The following is a 22,355-nucleotide window of genomic DNA, read 5'->3' on the forward strand; positions in this document are numbered from 1 at the left end:
ATTTTTTTCGGGTTGGAATTGATTTTTTTTTTTTTGTAATAACAGGATTACTGCATTAAAAGAGAAGGGGAAACCCCTGAAGAGTCATAGTACAAAGCCCAACTGTTACAAATAGCCTGATGATGATGATCATTATCACGAAAAGAAAACCATAGACCATTCCTACATGCTCGATTAGTAAGAAAATGAGCATAAGTTACATCACATTGTTCCTGGAGATATGAGACCAACGAACAGAGCAAAGGAAAACTCCCTCGATACCTATTTAATATCATGAATTACAGACCAAACCTCAGCTGGGATCGGATGGTTCTATTCCATCATGTTCGTTGTTCACCAATAGGGTACTGTCGGATTCTACCATTACATGAGAGAGTTGAAGATTCATCACTATCTTCAAGCCTTCCAAAGCAGCATAGGATTCAGAGAAAAGGAGAGGCCTAGGCGAATCGGATTTCGAGGAGGCTGCCAAAAATTTTCCATTTGCCTTGTAAATAACACAACCATAGCCAGCATGGGAAGATCTGAGAAACCTCCATCAAAACTTTGACAAAACTTGCATGGGTGGAATGAATTCTTATTCCCAAATCCCGAGGGGGAGAATTACCATTCCGTCAAACGAGGGAATATCATTCCATGAGAAATGAGAATGGGAATGGGATTTCGATTCTGTTCAATTAAACGGTTGGAATTCTACTACAGTCTACAGATTCTTATTCCCGCCGTAACCAAACGGACCCTTATTTGTTTGGTAAATGACCAAATCGTAAAGTAGACGAACGAAATTTATTTCCATCCAAATTCGAATTTTGAACCTGCAAACCCTAAGGACAATGCCGGCATTTAGATTGTGAACTTGGTTTCCTTACATTGAACTGGTATAAATCTCTCTCCCTCCCTCTCAGTTCGATAATCATTGCCTAATATTCTTCTTCTCATCTTATATCTTTTCTTTCTCTTGCTTGGCCGGAATTCTGTTTTCTTCCTGGTTTTCAACTTTTACTTTTCTCCCAAAGGATTTTGTATTCTAATTTTTTTTATAATGTTTTTTTTATTCTAAATTTTTGGGTTATTGTGAAAGTTTCTCTTCCAAATGGTATAGTTTGGTGTCAGAATGAACTAAAATTTTGTTTGATGACAGAACTTTCGCTCGCTTGCGTTTTCACTCAGCCTCATGATGTTGGTTCATGGTGACCATAATATTCATTGCAAGAAATAAAATTCGCCTTGTTCTTCCCACATGTTTATAGAATTATTCCGTATGTTTGCCTACAATCTTTAAGAATTTTTTTCTTCTAAATTTCTTATTCATTTTCGTCAGTACGTCTTTTTTCTTTTTTGGTGCCGGCAGAGCTCCCTTGCTGAAAATTTTGTCTAGACTCAATTACATTGTGGATGTAAAATTGATTTAGATCTTATTTGCTAACTCAATTCGTTTCCTGCGAAAATTTCAAGTGTCCAATAAACATCATTCCGAAAACATTTACAGCTCTTGCTTGTAGCTTCATGGCAGAAGTTTAGCATTGGAGTATGAATGTATACATAATGGAATTCCTTTATATTCTGTGTATCAATTGATGTAGTGCTCGCTTCTGGCAACTAAGAAGGTTATTCCATTAAGTTATCAGTGTACCTCTATCATATGATTTTGTCATGATTGGATACAACCAAAAATTTTACAACATTACAAATTAGAAATGGTTCATTAGCTAACTTTCTATTTGGTCATTTCTGTTTTCGTTTTACTTCTTTACTTTCAATTTCTATGTTTAGCCAGTTTGGCCAATTTCCATCTCCAGTTGCAGCGGTAGTTTTATTCCTTATTCAGAGTATTTTTAGTAGTTGCTTTTTAATCGATGTTTTTAGTAGTTTCTTTTAATTATATTGTTTCTATACAGAAGTTGGCCTTTTTAGAGTGTTGAATGACTTATTGCTTTTCCTTCTAGTGAATAAGTTATCAAGTGGGTTATGAGCTCCTTAATGGCTGAAGCTGAAGTTGGCTGATTATTATATCCTCAAATATTTTGTTATGCAGTTATCTTATCCAACACCTACTAGAAAGACAAAGCAATAATCTATTCAGTTCAGCCACTTCAACCATTATCAAATGGATCGTCTATCTTGTCAACCTGCCTTTTGGTTCTTTCCCCCATTTCCAAAACCTGGAATCCAAATTTTCGTTCTGCCATTTTTTAGTTTTTTATTGGCACTTTTGTTTTCTTTTTGGCCATTTTCATTTCTCCAATTGTATTTGAAAACTTAGGTGCTCTACTTCGAAATTTAGAAGCCTTGTTTAAGAACCTATGATTCTTCTTAAAGTCTTTTCAAGTTCTTAGTGTTGACAAGAAAACCTAGCAAGTAGAAAGTTTAATTAGGGGTTATTCTACTTCAAAACTAATCATCAATTGTTGCTTTAGTTTTTTGGGGTTTTTATTGATTCCTCCACCTCATAAATTTGTATGAGTTTGCACAATTGGGAACAGTGACAGGTGGGGGAACCTATCACAATATAAGGGGGGGTATTGTAGCATAGGTGGGGTTTGGGACAATACATTCAGAAAACCAATAAAATTTTGAGGGGGTCAAACCATAAATTTTGCCTAGTCTTTTCAGCCTTGCACAATGTTGTCTGTAGGTTTTTAGAGCACCTTTGCTTATCCTACATCAAATACTTCTTTTCTTTTGCCACCAATATTAACTCTTCTCTATTCTTTTAGCAAAGCTGCACTTTATAGATGTATTGACTTTTTCTAGCTTATCTTGAAATATTTTGGTTATCTAAAAAATCTATAGTTGCATCTCCATTGTCTCAATCAAAACTATGTCAGCAGCAAATAACATACAGATAATGAAACCTCTTCTTGAATATTATTAGTTAATTCATAAACAAATGGATTATTGCATATAGCATTTTTCTGGGATATTTTTTATCTCTTGAGAAATAAACAAGTCACACAAGACTTGAATATTGAACACTCCCGAAATTAAGATTTTACAGGTAAGAATGCATTGATATTAACCATCTTGATGGGTGTGGAATGTTCAGCCTGTATAAGGACTAACTTCTGTTAACATGCTTGCGATTCCCTTTTTTTTTTGTCTGCCAAAGTCAGATTCCCAATCACTAGCCATTACCAGGAATGATCTTGAGGAGGGGTGGATTGGATATGGACATAACCTTCAGCATGTTCTTTCACAACATAGCCACTCTCAAATCCATGTTCTCATGATTGTCAGCCTTAGATTTTACAATTACACCAAACAGTGGCCCCTATAGACCATGATGTAGTAAAACTAAAAATTAGAGGGCTAATTAGGGCAATCTCAATTTTCACAAATGGGCTATGTCCCTTGTGAAAAGAGAAATCATGCCTCTACCTAAGTATACAGGTGCATGGGGGGGGGGGGGTATCAATATTTCAAAACTTCACTTTTGGCCTATTCGTTAGGGTGTTCTCCCTTTATCAAAGACATAGATGTGTTCTAATCACAACTCAAATATAAAAGAGAAAAAGACAATTAATAAAATAGAACATAGATGGCCTTTCTTGGACAAAGTGAGGTGAAATAATAGAGTTTTAAAGGGAATTGCAGACATGATGGTGTAATGTTTGTTCTCCTTCAGGTTTTAATCCATTATAATTTTCATTACCATTTTAGGGCGATGATTATTGGAAGGCACTTTAATGGTCCTTTGGTCCCTTGGGTTTGGAGAGAATTATAGGGTATCTTGGAGAATACTGAAGTTGTGTCTCTCAAGTGGGTACCTAGATCAGCGAAATACTCTTGCTGACCCTCTGGCTAAATCTGGGTTAACAGGGAAAATATTGTTTTGGAAGGTGACATCAATTAAGAGTGTGATAGCAGTCCTCCCAGCTTACTACACGTCCCTTTTTCCAATTCCCTCTTAGATGGCAGGGAAGATAGAAAAAACGGATGAGAAATGTCCTTTAATTTGGGTGGGAGGACTCCTCTAAGTATCATTTGGTGAATTGGGATGATATCTGCAAGGCTCCTTCTCATGGAGGTTTAGGAATCAGGAAAAAAAGGTTCAATACAGCATTATTGGAAAAGTGGCTTGGAGGTTTTCCACTGAGAAGTATGGAATCAATGCTAATGGCTGGAATGTAGAGGGTTCCCAACTATCCTTTGAGTGTGGAGTGTGGAAAGGTATTATAAAGCATGCTACCATTTCATTAAGGGGATAAAATACAAGGTTGGAAATGGAAGCAGATTGAGGTTCTGGTTGGATTCATGGTGTGGTGATAGCACTTGTAAGGGACAGGTTTCCAACTCTTCTCAATGTGGCTGACAACCAACAAGCTTTGGTTGCTGATTGCTATCAATTGGAAGGCAGCAGTAATATGGACAGCAGCTTTTAGAAGGAATTTCAACGACTGGGAGGTGGAAGAGGTGTTTGATTTTCTCTCTTTGATCCAGAATCAACATCTAGAATTGCAGTCTGACTCAAGAAGTTGGATATTGGGCACATTCAAGCAAGTTTTCAGTTTAAGTCCTACAAGGGCCTTGTGGAAGAGCAGAGGCAACTTTTCCCAAGCAAAGCCATATGGGGAGTTGCTGCACCTCTAGAAGTCAAATTCTTTTCTTGGGTGGTGGCATGGGAGAAATGCCTCATAAAGGAAAGTGTTTCTAAGGAAGGGTTTTAACATTCCAGATCTGCTGTGCCTGTTATATGGTTTGCAAGATGAGTCCTCAAACCATCTTTTCATCCATTGAAGATTTTCTGCAAGAGTTTAAATCATTTTATTAACTCAGTTCACCTAAACTGGTGCTTCCCAAGGTCAATGAAGGAATTGTTTCAAGGGTGGCAGGTTTTTGGCATGTCCAAAAGAGGAAGATACTTATAGTCAGCCATCTCAAATGCAGTTTTGTGGGCCATTTTGCTTGAAAAATAAATAACAGGATTTTTTTAGCAGAAAGCAAAATCAGAAGCTGGGGTAATTAATTTTGTAGTGGAGGAATGTTGGATGTCTATATATAATGTATTTAAAGATAATGTTTTTTCCTGCAACTTTTTTGAGGGTGGACCTTTTTGGGAGGCCTTTAAATGTGATATCTGTACAGCATCTCATTTTACAGACTGTTTGACATCTTAATACTAAAATAATATACTTTACCTTTTGCATGTGTGGACATGGAATGGACTTCTAAACTGATAATAGTATTTTGGTTGTAATTGGGGGCAGATTAGGCATAACGCCTAAGCAATAAGGCATCCTGGGAGTGTCACCTTCTGCAAACGCATGGTCACATGCATATTTTTGTATAAGGTGCCACATAATCTTTTATATATATTTTTTTGTTTTATGATATAATAATATTATGGTTGATAGCATTGCACTAAATTATTAACTCTGTAGGTTTATAATATTTTATTGTTCTTATACTAATCTCTTTTATTATTTTCTTATTTGTTTGGGTCCAATCATCACATTTGTTGGCGAGTTGGTCGTGAACCCTTAAGACTTAAGAAGTGTTCAATATAAGGAAGAATTTGAATATTTTATCCAATCAATACAAGAGCAATCAAGGAACTAAAAGATTCTTCTGTTTTCTATGTTTTATTTTCTTTCTTCTTTTCCTTCTCATAAATATGTGGTTCCAACTTTCTATGTTTTGATGTGAAGTTTATATTTATTTCATGAGGATTAGGGTTATTATGATTTAAAGGTTACTTCTGATTACCATGAGACCTAGGGAACTGCTCTAGGACTTTGTTCTTTCATTATAAAAATCTCATCACCTAGGTGATGTTTAGGCAGGTGACTAGGTGACAAGGCACTACCTATCACCTAGCTTCACCTTAGTGCTTTTTATTTAGTAATTGTTGCTTTAATTCTATCATCTTAAGAAACTAATTACTTAAATGTTGCCTAGAGTAGAACTTGCTTCCAAGGCAAGTAGGATCTAGCTGAACTTGAAAAATGATCTTTTCATTAGTAGTATTATAAAAATAATAAAATCTTCAAATTGTTGCTTAACTTTATTTCTTAATTCTTGTGTTTTTTGGATTTGGCTTTGGGAGAATGATTGGTAGAGGTTGGACGGTTGACGAACTTTACATGCAGAAGGATAAGGTGTCTAAGTTGACTTTGTATGTCTAACAATTGATTCTTGTAATAAGGGGAATATTTATTTATGGCATCATCATCTTGGCCATTCTCCCTTTGAGTTCTTGAAGGTTTTGTTTTCAAGTTTGTTTGTCTCTTGATTTTTCTCTTTTCAGTGTCATACTTGTCATCTGATTAAGCACTATACAAACTCTCATCCTTTACATAATAAAATAACCAGTTTTCATTTTTCTATTGTCCATTGTGATGTGTGGGAGCCTACAACTATTGTAGATGATGGTGGTTATTGTTATGTTATCAGTTTTATTGATGACTACCCGAGATATATATGGATTTATATGCTTCATTCTAGAGAAGAAGTTTCCAATGCAATGGAGGAATTTTAGAGAATGATATTTACCCAGTTGAATCAATTTTTTCTACACATGGTACACTTCATCAAAGTAGACATCTTCTAGAAGTGGCTCAAGGTTTGATTCTTAAGATGAATGTGCCGAAGAGATAATAGGTTGATGTGATTCCTACAGCACTGTACTTAATCAACTGTATGCCATTTCTAGTTCTTGAATTTGAGGCCCCTATCAAATATTGCTCCCCAAGTCCTTGTTTCTCTTCATTTCCCTTTGTTTCTTTGGTTGTTAGTGCTTTGTCCATAATTTGTCTCCTTCCCGTGATAAACTAGGTCTCTATTTATGTCTTTTCTGGGTACCCATTAACTCAAAAAGGGTATAAAAGTTTTGAACTTGTGTTTGAAAAGACTTGTGTTCTATGGATGCCACCTTCCTTGAATGTCAACCTTCTTTCCTGCCTTTCCCCAAGGGGAGAAGAGTAGCACTCATGATGAGAGACAGATTCAACTTCCTTTACCTATTTCTCATCTTGGACTTAAGTCTGAGGATTCAACCCTCATCTGAAGGTGTTGAAGAGCTAGATACTAGATGTCTAGTGCCAATGGACTGTTAGAGGACCGGTCCTTCTTCCTTCCTAGGTAATACTATTCCTTTTGATGCTATTGTTCCTCATGAATCCAATAGACCCATTGTTGTTGTTCCTAATGATATTGACCTTCCTATTTGTAATGTCTTTTCTCCTTCATTCCATGCTTACATTTCTGCCATTTGTAATATTTCCATCCCAAAATTTGTCACAAAGGCCAAATAGTCAACTAAGTGGAATAGTGCATTGTGTAAGAAGTTAATGCCCTTCATAAAAATAATACATGGTAAATCTTCTAAAGGATAGAAGCCAATAGAGTGTGAATGGGTGTTCATAGTAAAGCATAGGGCAGATTACACTATAGAAAGGTACAAATCTAGATCAGTAGGAAAGGGATTCAATCAAATGTATGGGGTGGACTACAATGAAACATTTGCTCCTGTGGCATCTATTAGAGTCCTATTGTGTCATCTAGTGAATTTTGCAAGCCACTAATGGTGACTTAGAAGATGAGGTATATACGATACAACCACCAGGGCTTTGTGGTTGAAGGCTTTGAGGGAAAAGTATGTTATTTAAAAATGTCCTTGTATAGATTGAAGCAATCTCAAGAGCTTGGTTTGGTTCCTTTAGCAAGGTAGTACATTAGTTGGTGTATAAGCAATGCCATGTTGACCACACTCTCTTTTTGAAAAGGGAACAGGATAACATGCAATATTATCCAGGACACAGGAAACATGATGTCCACACCAGTTGATACTCCAATGGAAGCAAATCAAAAACTTGATAGAGACAGTTGGGAGATCTAATATTGCTTATGTTGTTAGTGCCCTTAGCCAGTACATGCACTCTCCTGCTACATTGTAGGAGGAAATCTTATGACATGGAGGAGTAAAAAGCATATTGTGGTTGCCAAAAGTAGTATTGAATCTAAGTACCATGCTATGGTACATAGAAACTGAGTTTCTATAGGTGAAGAACCTCCTGTCTGAATTGGGTTTTGATATAGGCAGCATGATGTCATTATATTGTGACAACAAAGCAGCTATAAACATTGTCCATAACCCTGTTCAGCATAATAGAACTAATCACATTGAAGCGTATAAACATTTTATTCGGGTGAAAGTTGAGTAGGATGAAATATGTTTTTCATTTATTAGGTCTAATGAGCAGCTTGCTGATGTATTCACCAAGAATGCATCCCTCCCTACGCCATATTGATCTTTGTTACAAGTTGGGTATGCATGATATATAACAAACCCATCTTCATATGTAACTTTAACAAACTCAATTACATCTGTAATGCCTTTACATGAAACAAAACTTGATTACCTATGATATTCTTTCTTCTCCAAGTACAATTACTTCGACTTGTCCAGAGCTATTTCAGAGCTGCAAACAAAATGCAAGATTCCCGGATTCTGCTACCTGAGGAAGTCTCAAATCCTAAGCCACGTAAAAAAGAAACTCTTGCCTCAGGGAGGAGCTTCATTGTTTCAGTTACAAGGGGAGAGTCTCAGAGGGGTTCAAGAGGCATTGCCTCCATCCTTCAAGACAACGCAGAAAGGTCTCAAAAGAACCCTAAAAAATGAAGAGTCCAACATATCAACAGCCAGAGAGATCATCAACCTCTGATTCTTTACCAGACTCCTCAATATCCAGAAATGAGTGTCTAGCACTGAGATGGAAGTGTTTGCTTTTGGATGAGAAAAGCTTTGTATTGGAGAGGGAATTGAGGGATGTTGACGATTAGGTTAAAACACTGGAAAACAAGAAGTATGCACTCCTAGGCCAGCATTTAGTGTTAGAAAGTCTAGTTGATCCCTCAGAGCTTCAACTGTAACTTTTGTCACTGATTCCAATAAATCCTGCAAGTATCGCAAAATCTGTAGATAGTATTTGGAATATCAATTGCATAAAAAATGAATGGTAATTCACCGTCTACTTCACTCTCCTAGGAATTCTAATTGCCCAAACCCATTCTCAGATCATATATAAGACTAGATAATGCAGCCAATTCGTTCGCAGTATCCTCAAGATTTCTGTCCAAGTACTTTAACCATCAAACTAAGGCTCAGTTTGGAACGAGTATAAATGCAAATATGTAGAGTGTAAAATCTTGTATTTTGTATTATTTTGTATGTATTTGTACTGTACATTTATGTATTTGTATTCTATCTAAACTGAGCCTAATGGATTCAGTTTCCCACGAAATAGCATGTTGAATTGATTTTCAGATATTTGCACATTCAAGAAATAGTTTGGTATCATTGCCATGTCATATCAGAGTCACGTCAGCCATCCAAAAATCCTTACTGAATTTGCTGTTTGGTGAATTGGGCCTAAAAGAGGAATCATCATTTTCAGGCCAATCCTGATTATTTTTGGATGACATGGCATCTGATGTGGATAAGAGAGTTTCCATAAAATAAAACTCATTGTTGATAATCACTAGTTCACAAAACAAACCCATTGCTGATTTCTGAGAAATCAGTGATCTCAGAAGGTCGCTGGTTTATGAGAAATTTCCTTGGAGATATCAGCAATGATGCCAAACATCACCTAAATACAACAGTTTGACAAAAATAGTCAAATTGATAAAGACTGCATTTAGCATTCCTTAAGGACTTGTCTCTTTATGAACACTGAGTTTTTTACTGCAAAAAGGAGATAAATCCTTAAAATAAGCAATGCCAAATTCAGCCAAAATTCACAGATGTTATGGTAATTGGTAAAAACGTGTATGAAACTTAGGAAGACAAGATAAACTTAAGTTGCTACTTTTATAAAATTATAAAAGTAATTAAAAAATTTGTTTTAAATTTCCAAGGATATATAAAGCATTTGAATCCCATCCATCTAATATGTCAAGAGGCCAAAAGTTTTCAGAAAAGAAACAGATAACCATTAGATTAAATTTGAATTTGGGCTCTTTTTTTTTCTTGAGAATTTGAATTTATGCTTTGAGGATGATACATCATTTTATCCATCTCACAAAAAGCTCAAAAGACTACTGGCCCCAGAGGGCAGAGCCCTATTAAAGAAGAACTCTTGACCAATGTTGTGGATTGAAATTTTGGGCAGCCCTGATTGCCTTTTCTCCTGCCATGAGCACAGTTCGAGCTGAGCTCAAAGCGCGCATGATTTGGATATTTGTTGTAAAACTGAAGCTTTAAGCGTGATTCAAACTTGAGAGCGAGCCGAGATTATAATAGATCTATAAAAGGTTAGCTAAACTATTTGCTTGCTTCCCTCCCCGCGATGCAAAGGGAGGTTAATGCCATTTACATACATAGCGAAACTGATAATAAGTCGAACTCCAATTTACCATTCTTGAGGAATATTATCCAATGTGACTACGAATGTCAGCTAATAAGAAAACCAATTTCAATCTACCATATGCAAATATAGATGCCAGATCCATGCGCTTGGATCATTTTGCAAAAACCCAAATTCCTAGTGATGTATTTTAATTGATGAAATTGAATGTAAAGTTAAATATCCTTCAGGAAACACTTAATTGTAGATCAAGTGATAATTCAATGCTACTTTTTCCGGTACCTTGGATTAATAATTTATAACAAGAGATTGAGGATGATATCATTCATAAAATTAGAGCAGGACGGACAAAATGTAGGAGTGCATTCAGAGTCTTGTGTTATAGGTGAATGTCACTTTAATCAAAAGAAACTGTTGTAAGCAATGCAACCGTCCGGAATGGGCTATGTTGTCCTGATTAAGAAGGTTGAATTGGAGACTCCAACACGGCAAGACAAGGCATGAGCGATCCAACCTGACTCCATGCAAGGATTGCACTACTAGGCTAGGGCTAGGCTCTAGCATTGACCACTCGAGTTATCCAACCGACCCAAAATGCGTGTCCCACCTGTGCAATAATAACCCTTTATCTCAGTGGCTAGAAAGCTGTATGATTTTTCAGAGTGAAGGGTCTTTTTCTGTTGTGCATGTATTTAAGGTATATTATTATTACTGAAACAATGTCCCTGCCCCTCTACAGAAGAGAACTTAGCTGTTGAAAGGCCTATTGATATGAAGTTCCGGTTTATATTAAAAAAAAAAAAAAAGATATGGCTACCTATTATTAATAAGAATAAAAGCCTAGACAGGGTTCACCAATGGATGTACAAATTCAACCAGAAAAGTGAGGCAAAAACATATATAACAAAATCCAAATAAGAAACACAATGAATCACTTTTATTATGTAGTACTGGACGAAAGAACAGCATATGAAATTAATCGTATTTGTTATAGCAAATAACAGAAAACCAATCTCGCTGAGAATGTATGAAAAGAAAAAGCCCTCCTCGTACATACTAAAGACTAGACGTTGATGCGATGATACTAATAACAAAATAAAACTAACCAAGGGATAACAAAGAAATAGAACAAATGAAAGCCTCTTAATGGTTCACAAAAGAATGACTGGCATATCCTATTCAAACCTCTATAGCTTTTACTAGTATATTGGCTGATGTTTTCAGAACCCAAAGCCTAGTGAACTGAGCTTATAGGAGAAGCCAATGTTTCCAACCAAAAACAAAGCAAGAACAAGCAAGGCTGCTACAAGGACCCACATCCATGTCTGCATCCTTCTCTTACCCCTATTCCGAAGAGGTGGAGGAAGAGGCTTTGTCTTAATCTGCTTTGACAATGATGATGGTCTCTGAGGCCTCTTTGCCACAGTGGGAGGCTTTTCTTTGATTTCAGGTTCTGGTGTAGCTTCTGGTGGGGTGTTTTCTGAGCTTGGATATGACTCTCTTTCATTGACACCATCTGTTGTTTCTTCTGTAGCTGCCTTCTTCCTTTCCTTCTTCCTTGCCCTTTTCTCCCTTTCCTGCAGAAAGTTCATATGACCCTTGATCAATGTTACAGAGAGAGGTAATGAAAAGGAAATCCTATGGTGAGTTAAGATTTCCATATCCTCACCAAATAATTAGTTGACTACCCATGGAATACTATCTTCAGGATGCCACTAAAGTATATTTATCTAATAAGTTGGGTGAGTTACCTTCTCTTTGAGCTCAGCTTCTTTCTGTGCTCTCAATTCAGCCCTAGCTTGGGCCTTCTCTGCATTGCGCCTCTTCCTCTCTTCTGCCTCCTTTGCTTTGGCCTTCTCCTCCAATCGGCGCTGCTCCTTCAATCTAGCTGCAGCTTCTTCCTTTCTCAACTCCTCTGCCTTTCTGGCCAGTTCCTCTTCCTCTTTTGTTTGAATGTTCTCTTCTATTATTACCTCTTTTATCACTTCCCTACCAGAAACAGTCACAGAGCTGTTGTCTAGTGTTGCCGGTTTGGTGACCTTAGATTTGGCTATAATGTTCTTTTGTTCGACCTTTACCCTGGACTTAAAATCTGCTTTTTCATCTTCTGAAGGTGTAACTGACTTTTCTTGTTCTGAAGTTGAGAGGATTATCTTGGATGAGGCTAAAAGAGCACCGTCAACTATCTCATCTGCAGCATTGTGTAGTACAGGTGGTTCCTCATCAGGGCCAAGTGATCGGCCATCCAATGTCCTTAATCTTCTTAGTGTACTCAATGTGTTGCATCTAACATACTCATTCCGGAATTCATCATTCTTATTCCATAGTTCCATTATTGTATCCACCTGAAACAGAATGTTTCATTTGTTAATATGACATAATACAAAAGTTGGTGGTTTTCCAATAAAGGTAAAAGATACACAAAAAATGTACCTGCTTTAGACAATGGCGTTGAAGACCTTCTTTATCTCTAGAAGATGCAAAATCATTGGCTACCTTCAAGTCATCCTTGTACATCCGAAAATATTTGTTCTGCAAATTCATGCAACCCAGGTCAGGCATCAAGAAGTCAATGAGTCAAGATCTTTCTCTCCTACCCTCCACCCACAGAAGGAGAAGAATCAATCTTTTCCCTTCAATGTGGGGAAGAAAGGAAGAACAAAACAACATGGACAAACCAAGGGTTTCAGCACTAGCAAACTCTGTTAAATTACATGCAACTAATAGCCCAATATGGAAAGTCCTTTTGTAGAGAGCAACTGCCAGTATGATCTCTCCAGAGGATTTCACAAATAATTTAACTCCTAGGAGATCTACTATCATTGTATAGTAGAAGGCCAGTTTATAGCTCCTAGCTACAAGAGCATTGTCAGAATAGACTATAACTATGACATATGCCTAATCATAGCTTTAGAAATTCCAAACTTCCTATGCAGAGGCTGACAAATGAGCATTTTCTTTGAGTTCAGTGTTTGAAAGACAACTCAAGTAATAATGGTTCAAATCAAGTCTGAAAACTCACAGAAGAGAGCTGAAGAACTGATTAATAGGATATACAACCATGTTATATTTCACGAAGGTTCATCTTGGAGGGCATCTGGAGTTGATGCAAGCTATTTATTTCCTCCATTTTTCTTAGATCTTAAGGTTGCAGGCTAACAACAGAAATGTTGATCACTTATGGGCGTATCTCTTTCTGAACATGACAAAAGGCTTGGTGACAATGTCAGTAAAGCCTCCATATTGGTAGCACAAAGATAAACCACTAGCTAATGTTTTCACCTTTTTTTTTTATCAGTAACAACAAGATTTATATTAAGAATTTAAAAGTAGGTACATGAGGTTCAATATGTACACAGAAAGTGAGAGACAAACAGACTTGTCTCTCCCCTACAACCTGCAAATATTACAGCAGTGCCCAGAACAAACTCTCCCTCTCCACCCCTTGCTTGGATAAACAATCTGACATAGAGTTAGCAGACCGCTTAACCCATTGAACCTTTACTTCCATATCTTTTGTTAACCATTTGGATTTCTGCCATAATGCTTTCACCTTTTCATGGAAATCTTTGAAAAGGATCAAATAAAACATTTCCAGCGGGAAAATCTACGATACTGGAAAGACATGGTACCAGAAGAGCTTTGACCAATCAAAATACCCCTGAGAATTTTGATGAAAACCAATTTATTGGCCACCTCTTTTATGATACCATTTGATTGGCTGTAAGTATTTCTAGCATCATGTCTTTCCAATATCATAGTCGAACTCCATCCAAAAGAAATTCTGAATATATTATACCCCTTACCGTAACTCACCGAATAAAATATCTAGACAAACAAACAAAACAGAATGTACCTTATCATAGAATTCTTTCTTCAGATTCTGTAAACAAGTATATGCTTCTTGACGAAGATCATCTGCAGCTTTAAACTGAGCTTGTAAATCCCTTAGCCTTTCATTTTCCTCAAAGTATATTTTCCTAACAGCTTTAGTGATCCCTTCAGTTTGCAAAACATTTCTTCTTAACGAATCGATTTCCTGCTTTAAGAGCTATGAACATGGAAAAACCAGATAAGTGACTAAAAAACAAGACCATAAGGCCAAATTGGAGATAGGAATCAATTAATAATACCTTAAATCGCACTTCAATATTGTCCCTCCGGTCTACTGCCTGCTGAAGTTCATCCTGTCTACCCATGTTAGAAGAATGCTGTTCACGGAGTTGTTTCAATTGCTTGATTTCACGTATCAGCTGTTTTTCTTCTTTCAAAGGCATTGTTTCATGTTCTATCATATGTTCCATTTTATGTATCTGGGACAGAGTCAAGTGTGTCATGGAAAGTTAAAAAAAAAAAGAATCAGAAAAAAAAAATGTAAATTCTAGAATAGTTCTGTCAATTTGACAAGGAAAGCCTAGGTGATAGAACATCCTGGGGGCATAAGAGATAACTGATCTAATGCAAATTTTAACAAAATATTTTAGCTGCATCTATGCATACATCTAAGTGAGTGCCTAAATTAATGAATGCACACAAGTAAATAGTACTGCTGAAATTATTAATATCACATGCAAGGTTGTTGATGTGGTCAATTGCCTAACAATGGTGTAGCAACAGGGTGACAAATTTGAGACATTTCTTACTTACCCTATCATCAATATCATCAATAGAAATTGCAGATTGGAGAGAATCAATTTCCTGCCTTTTAGCATTCAGTGCATCACGTGCAGCTCTCTCCTCTGATTTAGCACCTTCAAATTTATCACGATACTCGCTGCAACTAGCCTGTTCATAGAAGCATTAATTAAATAACAACAAACTTAACTAATATACTCAAAATTCAAAAGAAAAACTGCAAATTCTATAAGTATCAATTACCCTTTTTACTTGAATTGCTGCTCTTATAGCATCCCGTTTTTTAGTCTTCTCATCAACTTGTAGCTGAGCAAGTCTAATCTGCTCCTTAATTTTATCATCGACATGTCTTGGAACCTTAATCAAAAAATGGAAAGGCCTTTTGCCCACCTCTGCTTCTACCTTCTGTTCATCTGAAGCATCAGCAGTAGAACCCTCATGGGAAGAAGACCTTGGGCTCTCATCCCTATGAAACACTTCAATGTCCTCAGATTCTTGGCAAGTTTTCTTTCCATCACTTTCTCCAGTAGTTGAGTGACCTCCATTTTCAATATCTATAACATTATTGGAACAGTTAGGAACACTTCCATTAATTCCAAATGAGCCAAATTGAACTGGAACTTCCAACTTTGAAACATCTGCAGTAGGGATTTCCCCTTCATTCACACGATAGATGTTTCCAACTTCAGATTCTGATCCCACATCAGCAACATTATAGGTAGGCAAGGACAAAGTACTGGCATTTACAACATAAGTGTTTGTATCCTCCTCTTCCATCTCTACTTCAATACAACCATTTCCAACCACAGTTTTCGATTCCCCACTATTAGCAGGGCAAGTAGTTATACTTTCTGCATCATCAACAGATCCATTATGAACAACATTTTCTGATTTTCTATCATCAGCATCAGCAACCAAACTCTCATTGACTTCAGAAGGATTTCTAACTTCAGTTTCTGACTCTGTTTTATCAACGGGGCAAGTGGGAGAAGCTTCTATTTTCTTTTGGGAATAATTTACAACTTCTGATTGTAGTCCCGGATCATCAACAGGATCAGCAGGCACCCATTCATCATGTTCAATGATTGTACTTTCAACTTCAGTTTCCAATTTCAAGTCACCTGTTGGACAGTAGAAGCTTTGGATATTTCTAGCAGATCTATTTGCACTTTCCAGTTCAGTCTCCATCTCACCAATAGGGCACTGAGACTTTTCTTGCCTTTCATCAGAATCATTTACAGCCTTTATTTGTATACTTGTATCTACAATAACTGCTTCCGGCCTTGGCTCAAGCTCAGTCCTGCAGCCTTCTGAGGAGTGCTCCAAAGGAATCTCCACGCTATCTTCAACTTCTGTGGCGAAATCTAATTGACTTTGCTTGGCTTTCCCCTCAGAATTTTGTTGCTGATCAAACCCATTGGGTTCAACTGCTTCTGTAGCTTTTGTTTGAGTCTCCAAATTTTCTTCTTCCTCTTTAGCTGACTCTAATTTAATATGTTCTTCAACCTCTTCCCCATGATGGTGCATCTCAAGCTTCTCCTCCTCAAGCTGTTTGAAAGATAAGGTTCGCTGAGGTTCCCGATTTTCTTTTATCTCCACAGAAAAGTCTAATAACTTACTCTGCTCCATATCCTCCTCAAACTTATTTTGCTCTGCAGCCTCCTTGCCACTATTAAGTTGCTGCAATTCCAACTCAACAGTTTCTGTAATAGAGGTCACAGTTTCCTGATTGACTGCTACTTCTGTAGTTAATTCTATCATGTTACTGGACTGTTGTAATTCATGTTCAACAGCTTCCCTAACCATAATTTGAGATTTTGAACTTTCTTCTACTTCCACAGAAGATACTAATTCATTTTGCTTCTCCACCTTCTCCTCACTGTCAAGCTGTTGCAATTTCAACTCAACAGTCTCTGTAACAGAGATCAGAGCTTCCTGATTGGCTTCTACTTCCATAGTTAATTCCTTCACCCCTTCATTACCGCTTTGTTGTAATTCATATTCAACAGCTTCCCTAACCATAATTTGTGATTTCGAACTTTCTTCTACTTCTTCAGAAGATACTAATTCATTTTGCTTCTCCACCTTCTCATTGTCAAGCTGTTGCAATTCCAACTCAACAGTCTCTGTAATAAAGATTGGAATTTCCTGATTGGCTTCCACCTCTGTAGTTAATTCTTCCATTCCCTCATTACCAGGCCATTGTATTTCATGTTCAACAGTTTCCCCAACCGTAATTTGAGATTTCAGACTTTCTTCTACTACCGCAGAGGATGCTAATTCACTCTGCATCTCCACCTTCTCCTCGCTGTCTAGCTGTTCCAGTTCCAATTGTATTTCATGTTTCTCCTCAATTGTATTACTCCTCTCAATTTCATCGCCTTGCTGTGAGACTTGCAAGCCTTCCATGGTATCACCATGGTTGGAAGGCAGAACCATATTTTCCTCGACATTGCAAGTCCTCTCTACACAAGATTTATCTCCCTTTTGAAAACTCAATTCTTCAAATTGGACCAGTTTCACTCCGCTTGAAGAACCACCATTGTATTCCGGAACTGGTTTTTCCTCGACTGCAGGCTCCGTTTCCATTGCTTCAGCTGGATCCACAACACACTCTGAATCGAGATCCTTTTCTACGAGATCATCAGAAGCAGAATCTGCTCCATTGACAAAAACATAAGAAGCATCTCCGTCGTCCTTGGCATCGGGATCAATCTCTTCTGCACCGTCATGCACAATGCAGTTGTATTCAGCACCGATCTTCCCACGGTCTTCACAGGAACTCAAATTCGAAGAGCTCTTCCGTTCAAATTCAACCTCAAAAGTTCCATTACGCTCGCCCATCTCCGCCGTCATTGGACAAAAAGGAGTGGAATGAAGCAAACGAGGGAGTAAAGGAACTTAAAATCGAATAAGTTTGTTGTACTTTCCTTGTCCCCCACGATCACAGTATCAAACCGGTGGAAATCAATTGAAAACAGAAATAGATAAGCCGGATATTTTGAGATCGGAGAGGCTTACAAGTTTGGATGCCGTCGATCGGTAGAGATGCAGAAACAGAACTTCCGGAACTCTCTGACGAATCGAATTTTCAGATCGAAGCCCTGAAACTGCACCTCCGAAGTCTAGATCGAGACCGGAATCAGCAAATCAGAGCCATTCTGCCTAAAAATCGATTTCAGAGAAGATCTTACATAAATCGAGAAGTAAATTAGGGTTTTGGAAGGAGAAAGGGCCGATACGTATATAACAGCTGGCGAGAGAAAACTTTCTCTGTGTGTACCAGTTCTGTTCGAACTCAAAAACCATTCTCTCCTTTGAGAAGAACGATAAACTCATAAAAGGAAATTTTTAGAAATAATTTAATTTTAATTAATAAAATCCAAAGTAATTGATGGATAATAATAATAATAATAAGAGTAGGACGTGTAGGGGAGTAGTAGGAGTAAGTTAGTGACTGGAACTCTGCCACCCTGGACTCTCGATGGGACTGGGAGATTAACGGAAAAAGTAAAAAGCAAAATGCTATTGCTACTTTGCTAGGTAGTAGGTTCTGTTACAGTCAAAACTAGAAAAAAACGCGTTTTATCTTTGCTTAAGTCGTCCACTCAAGATTCAAGAAACGAAGACGATAGATAATTAACTAGATGGATACCCGTGGAATTGTGCGTGGCGTAGATGGACATGGACGTGGGGTAAACCGCAGCTTACCCTTTCTCCCATCCTCCTCCTGCAGTCCTACTCTGGGATTGGATATTGGGAAGATTACTACCGTATTCATGACCAAAACAATCAACTGTCACGTGCGTCGGAAACCAAAACCACACCGCACCGACGATTGTCGGCGATCGTTCCCGAAGGATCCGCTCCTTTCACGAGGTTTCCGTTTTCCTCGTTCGTTGAAGTGGTAGGACCACACTGGAAATCGAGAGCCATGTGGCATATTCTCGAGCGTTTATCTGGACCTGGATGACGGTTGAGAATGTGCATGTGAGGCGCCAATGTGATCGGATATGTTCCTCACACCGACCTCACGGTATGTTTCAACCGTACATATTTGTATGTTATTATTTATGCAAAATCTTTCCAAGCACTCTAGAGGAGCAGATCTCAATTCTTCTTAAACCACAGGTTTGTTATCGTTTGTAAGAAGAAGAACAAGAATAAAAGGGGAGGGAGGGAGGGAGAGAGAGAAGTGGGCAAGGTTTGTGTTGTTGTTGTTCGCTGCTTCGAGAGGAGGAAGGGGGTGAAGAGTATCTTATGCCCTTATTTAATATTTTTTGAAAATTATACTAAGAATTCAATTATGATATCAGAAAAATATAATATCTAATTTTTTTTTTATTAATCAACTCGTATTATAAACATGGTAAGCAATCAAGGGTTATTTATCAAAATTCATGAGTAGATTTTGATTGATCAAAACTCTTTCCATATCATGTCTTTCTCACATCATAGATTTTCCCTTATATTAAAATAACTATTTTTATTTATACTAGGGATAAAAAGTTGCCCTTCCGGTTAGGATCCCAATGAAAAATGGGCTTATTGGTAATTCAATTAGGCGTAAGGTATTGTGGCATTGTGCATATACATCACCACTAAGGGCAGATTTGGCCCTCCAGTCACATTGTGACACATTACAACTTAGAACAGCTAGATGACACAAACACCACCTAAGCAATGATTTGGAGTCCCAAAATAGTGATTCATCTTCACTCTGACCTAGCGACTTCGACCACAACTTAGGCCGGCTAGGAGCACCTCATCTAGGGTGACCTTTAGCACCTCATCACTGGCTAATGTGACCTCGACGCTAGGAGCGACCTCCCTCAAGGGCTTGCCAACTTGACTAAGGTCCAGGAGGCAACCTACGAGATTTTCGGGATTTCCAGGAGGTGCCTTTATATAGGCTTTGTTTGGCGTGGGCTTCCCGCACCGTATCCGAGATTTCTGGGAGGTTGCCTAACCAGTCTGAAATCCTCAGAGGTAACCGCCATGCACGTTGACCATTCTCCAGAACACTCGGTATGTGGGCCAACTTCCGAAAAACTTGGGAGTGTCGAGAAATGCACACCGAATTTGTCGGCAACACAACTCGCAGATCGCCTCCTGGACCTCAGTTAGGTCGGCAAGCCCTCGAGGGAGGTCGCTCCTCACATCGAGGTCACATCGGCCAATGACGAGGTGCTAAAGGTCGGCCCTAGACGAGGTGCTCCTAGCCAGCCTAAGTTGTGGTTGAATTTGCTAGGTTGGAGTGAAGACGAACTGCAACCTAGGACTCCAAATCATTGCTTAGATGGTGTCTATGTGTCATCTAGTTGTTCCAAGCTGCCATGTGTCATGATGTGACTGGAGGCTCAAATCCGCCCTCATCAATTGCCCCCCACTCCCGAGCTGAGGGCAGCTCGACGAAGGGAGTATATCGTTCCTTTTGGCCTAGAATGACTATTTGATAAGCTCGTAGTCATATGCATCAGTCCAATTTGCTTCTCAGGTTGGAAGAGTTCAAGTGTTTGCTGCCTTATGCAGGACCTCACCATATTGATTTTCGGGGAGAGCGAATTCATCTACTCGAGGAGAGGTTGAGCAGGTACCCCAAGGACATTTACCTTATTAGGGATGTGACCATCAAGTGGTTTTGCAATCCGGCTAAGTGCCTCAAGAGCGAAGCTCATCATGCCGTCCTCAAGAAGGGATTCTAACTGCGTGATTGCTTTACTAGGTCGCTCCACCTAGGCAGGCTTCGACGTAGTGTCACTCGAACTGGTTCTCAAAAGAGTAGCCAGTGAGTTTGACGTAGAGTCTGAAATCGAAGTGAAGAGATCGGCCAAGCTTGCATCCGTCATGGTGCTGAGAGCGAACTAGTCTTTCCTTTGTTCTCTTCCTCGTGTTGAATGCGAACTACTTTTTATTTCGCCGATGCAAAAGAGGCAATTGGGTCTTATGTAGTGTCGAGGTCTTTTATCAGCTTGGCACCCTAGCCCTTAGGCTCTGGAAGCGATTCACGGTCCACTCTCCTTATCCTTCATTTTGCTCATGCCGAAGAGGCAACTAGGTCTCATGTGGTGCCGAGGTCTTTTATCAGCTCAACACCTTAGCCCTTAGGCTTTGGGAGCGACTCGCAGTCCACTCTCCTTATTCTTGATTCTACCCATGCCGAAGAGGCGACTAGGACTTATCTACCTATGCCGAAGAGGCAACTGGAACTCATATTGTGCCGAGGTCTTTTGTCAGCTCGACACCATAGCCCTCAGGCTCTGAGAGCGACTCATAGTCACTCTTCATAATATTATTTAGCCGACGTGTGGCCTAACCAGTTCGCTTAAGCGAGTGGTCATTCTGTTGTACCCTTAGATGTGGCTACTTCTACATCGTCACTTGAGATTGGGTTCCTCAAAAAGGTACTTACAAGATCATGGCATATTGCTCTTGGAACCGCTAATTGTCTGCTTCTATTGGAGTCATGGGAGGCTCACCCTGAGGGGGCAGGCTCTATTGTCTATGGGTCGCCTACTCTCACGGGAACCATAAGGGGGTCGACCTATGAGGGCGGTTCCACTTTCAACTCGCTTCCAACTCTCAAGGGGGCCATAAAAGCTTGATTTGTAGTGAGGCTTCACAGTTCAGGCTAGAGGTAATCCAGGTCAGATCGCTGAGGCTTGCCCGGGCTGGTTATTCGTTTCTATTCTGTTTGTAGGCTTTGTCATTACTTTCGACGTCAGATGATAAGTTGATGCCGCGGTTGCACTGCATCAGCCCTTGGAGACGTTGGTCGTCAACTCCTACAAGAAGCCACAGGGAGCTCAACTTGCAGAAGCAGCTCGACTAGCTGTAGGTTGCCAACTCGCGCAGGAGCCTTGAAAGGCTCAACTAGCAAGGCGTCCGCACAATCCATAGGCCGCTAACTCCCGCGGGAGCCACAAAGGGTTCAACCTGTAGGGGAGACCTCGCAAAGAAGGCTAATAAGGCTAATCCAAGCTAAAATGAGGTTGGCAAAGCTACTTAGTCAGTTGGCCATCAACTCCTACAAGAACCATGAGTGGCTCGACCTGCAAGGGAGGCCTTACTCTGAGGTGCATGTCACCATACTACTGGTTATTGAGGTCGTTTTGCTACTAATTGCTTGAATGCACTGAGCTTCTTGATTGTCATTGAGGAGGGTTCTCATGTTCTTGCCCCCATAGTAATTGATTCTTTGTTCTCGATGTTGGTGCTACTTAAAAATGCCTTTGAGTTAGTAAAAAATGGAAATTAGAGAGTGAGAACTTAAATTTGTAAAATGTGAGATCTTAGCTTTCTAGAAGAAGAGGACTTAGCCTTTTAGAAGGTGAGAACTTAGCTTCTTGTAGTGTTTCCCACAGACGGCGCCAATTGATGAAGGATTTTTTTGCCGCACCTTGTTGTTCTGAC

The 22,355-nt window shown here is 38.9% G+C and overlaps 1 protein-coding gene and 1 long non-coding RNA gene across 2 annotated transcripts; one reads left to right on the forward strand and one right to left on the reverse strand.

The window, feature by feature from the left end:
- Positions 1-73: 73 nt before the first annotated feature.
- Positions 74-6,326, forward strand: LOC148849682 (uncharacterized). Its single transcript, XR_016098831.1, has 2 exons — positions 74-878; positions 1,142-6,326. It is a non-coding gene; the product is annotated as an uncharacterized LOC148849682 (long non-coding RNA).
- A 4,896-nt stretch (positions 6,327-11,222) lies between these two features.
- On the reverse strand, positions 11,223-18,495 carry LOC148849683 (calponin-like domain protein). The gene is made up of 7 exons (XM_088946581.1): positions 15,186-18,495; positions 14,955-15,092; positions 14,441-14,620; positions 14,164-14,358; positions 12,741-12,839; positions 12,059-12,652; positions 11,223-11,884 (listed from the first exon to the last, which is right to left on the reverse strand). Exons 1-7 carry the CDS (start codon positions 17,796-17,798, stop codon positions 11,528-11,530), a joined length of 4,176 nt encoding a protein of 1,391 aa, XP_088802707.1. The 5' UTR covers positions 17,799-18,495; the 3' UTR covers positions 11,223-11,527.
- Between the last annotated feature and the right edge of the window lie 3,860 nt (positions 18,496-22,355).

Source organism: Nelumbo lutea, chromosome 5, assembly GCF_056320005.1.
Source record: "Nelumbo lutea isolate HS-2025 chromosome 5, American lotus-T2T, whole genome shotgun sequence".
Taxonomy (NCBI): Eukaryota; Viridiplantae; Streptophyta; class Magnoliopsida; order Proteales; family Nelumbonaceae; genus Nelumbo; species Nelumbo lutea.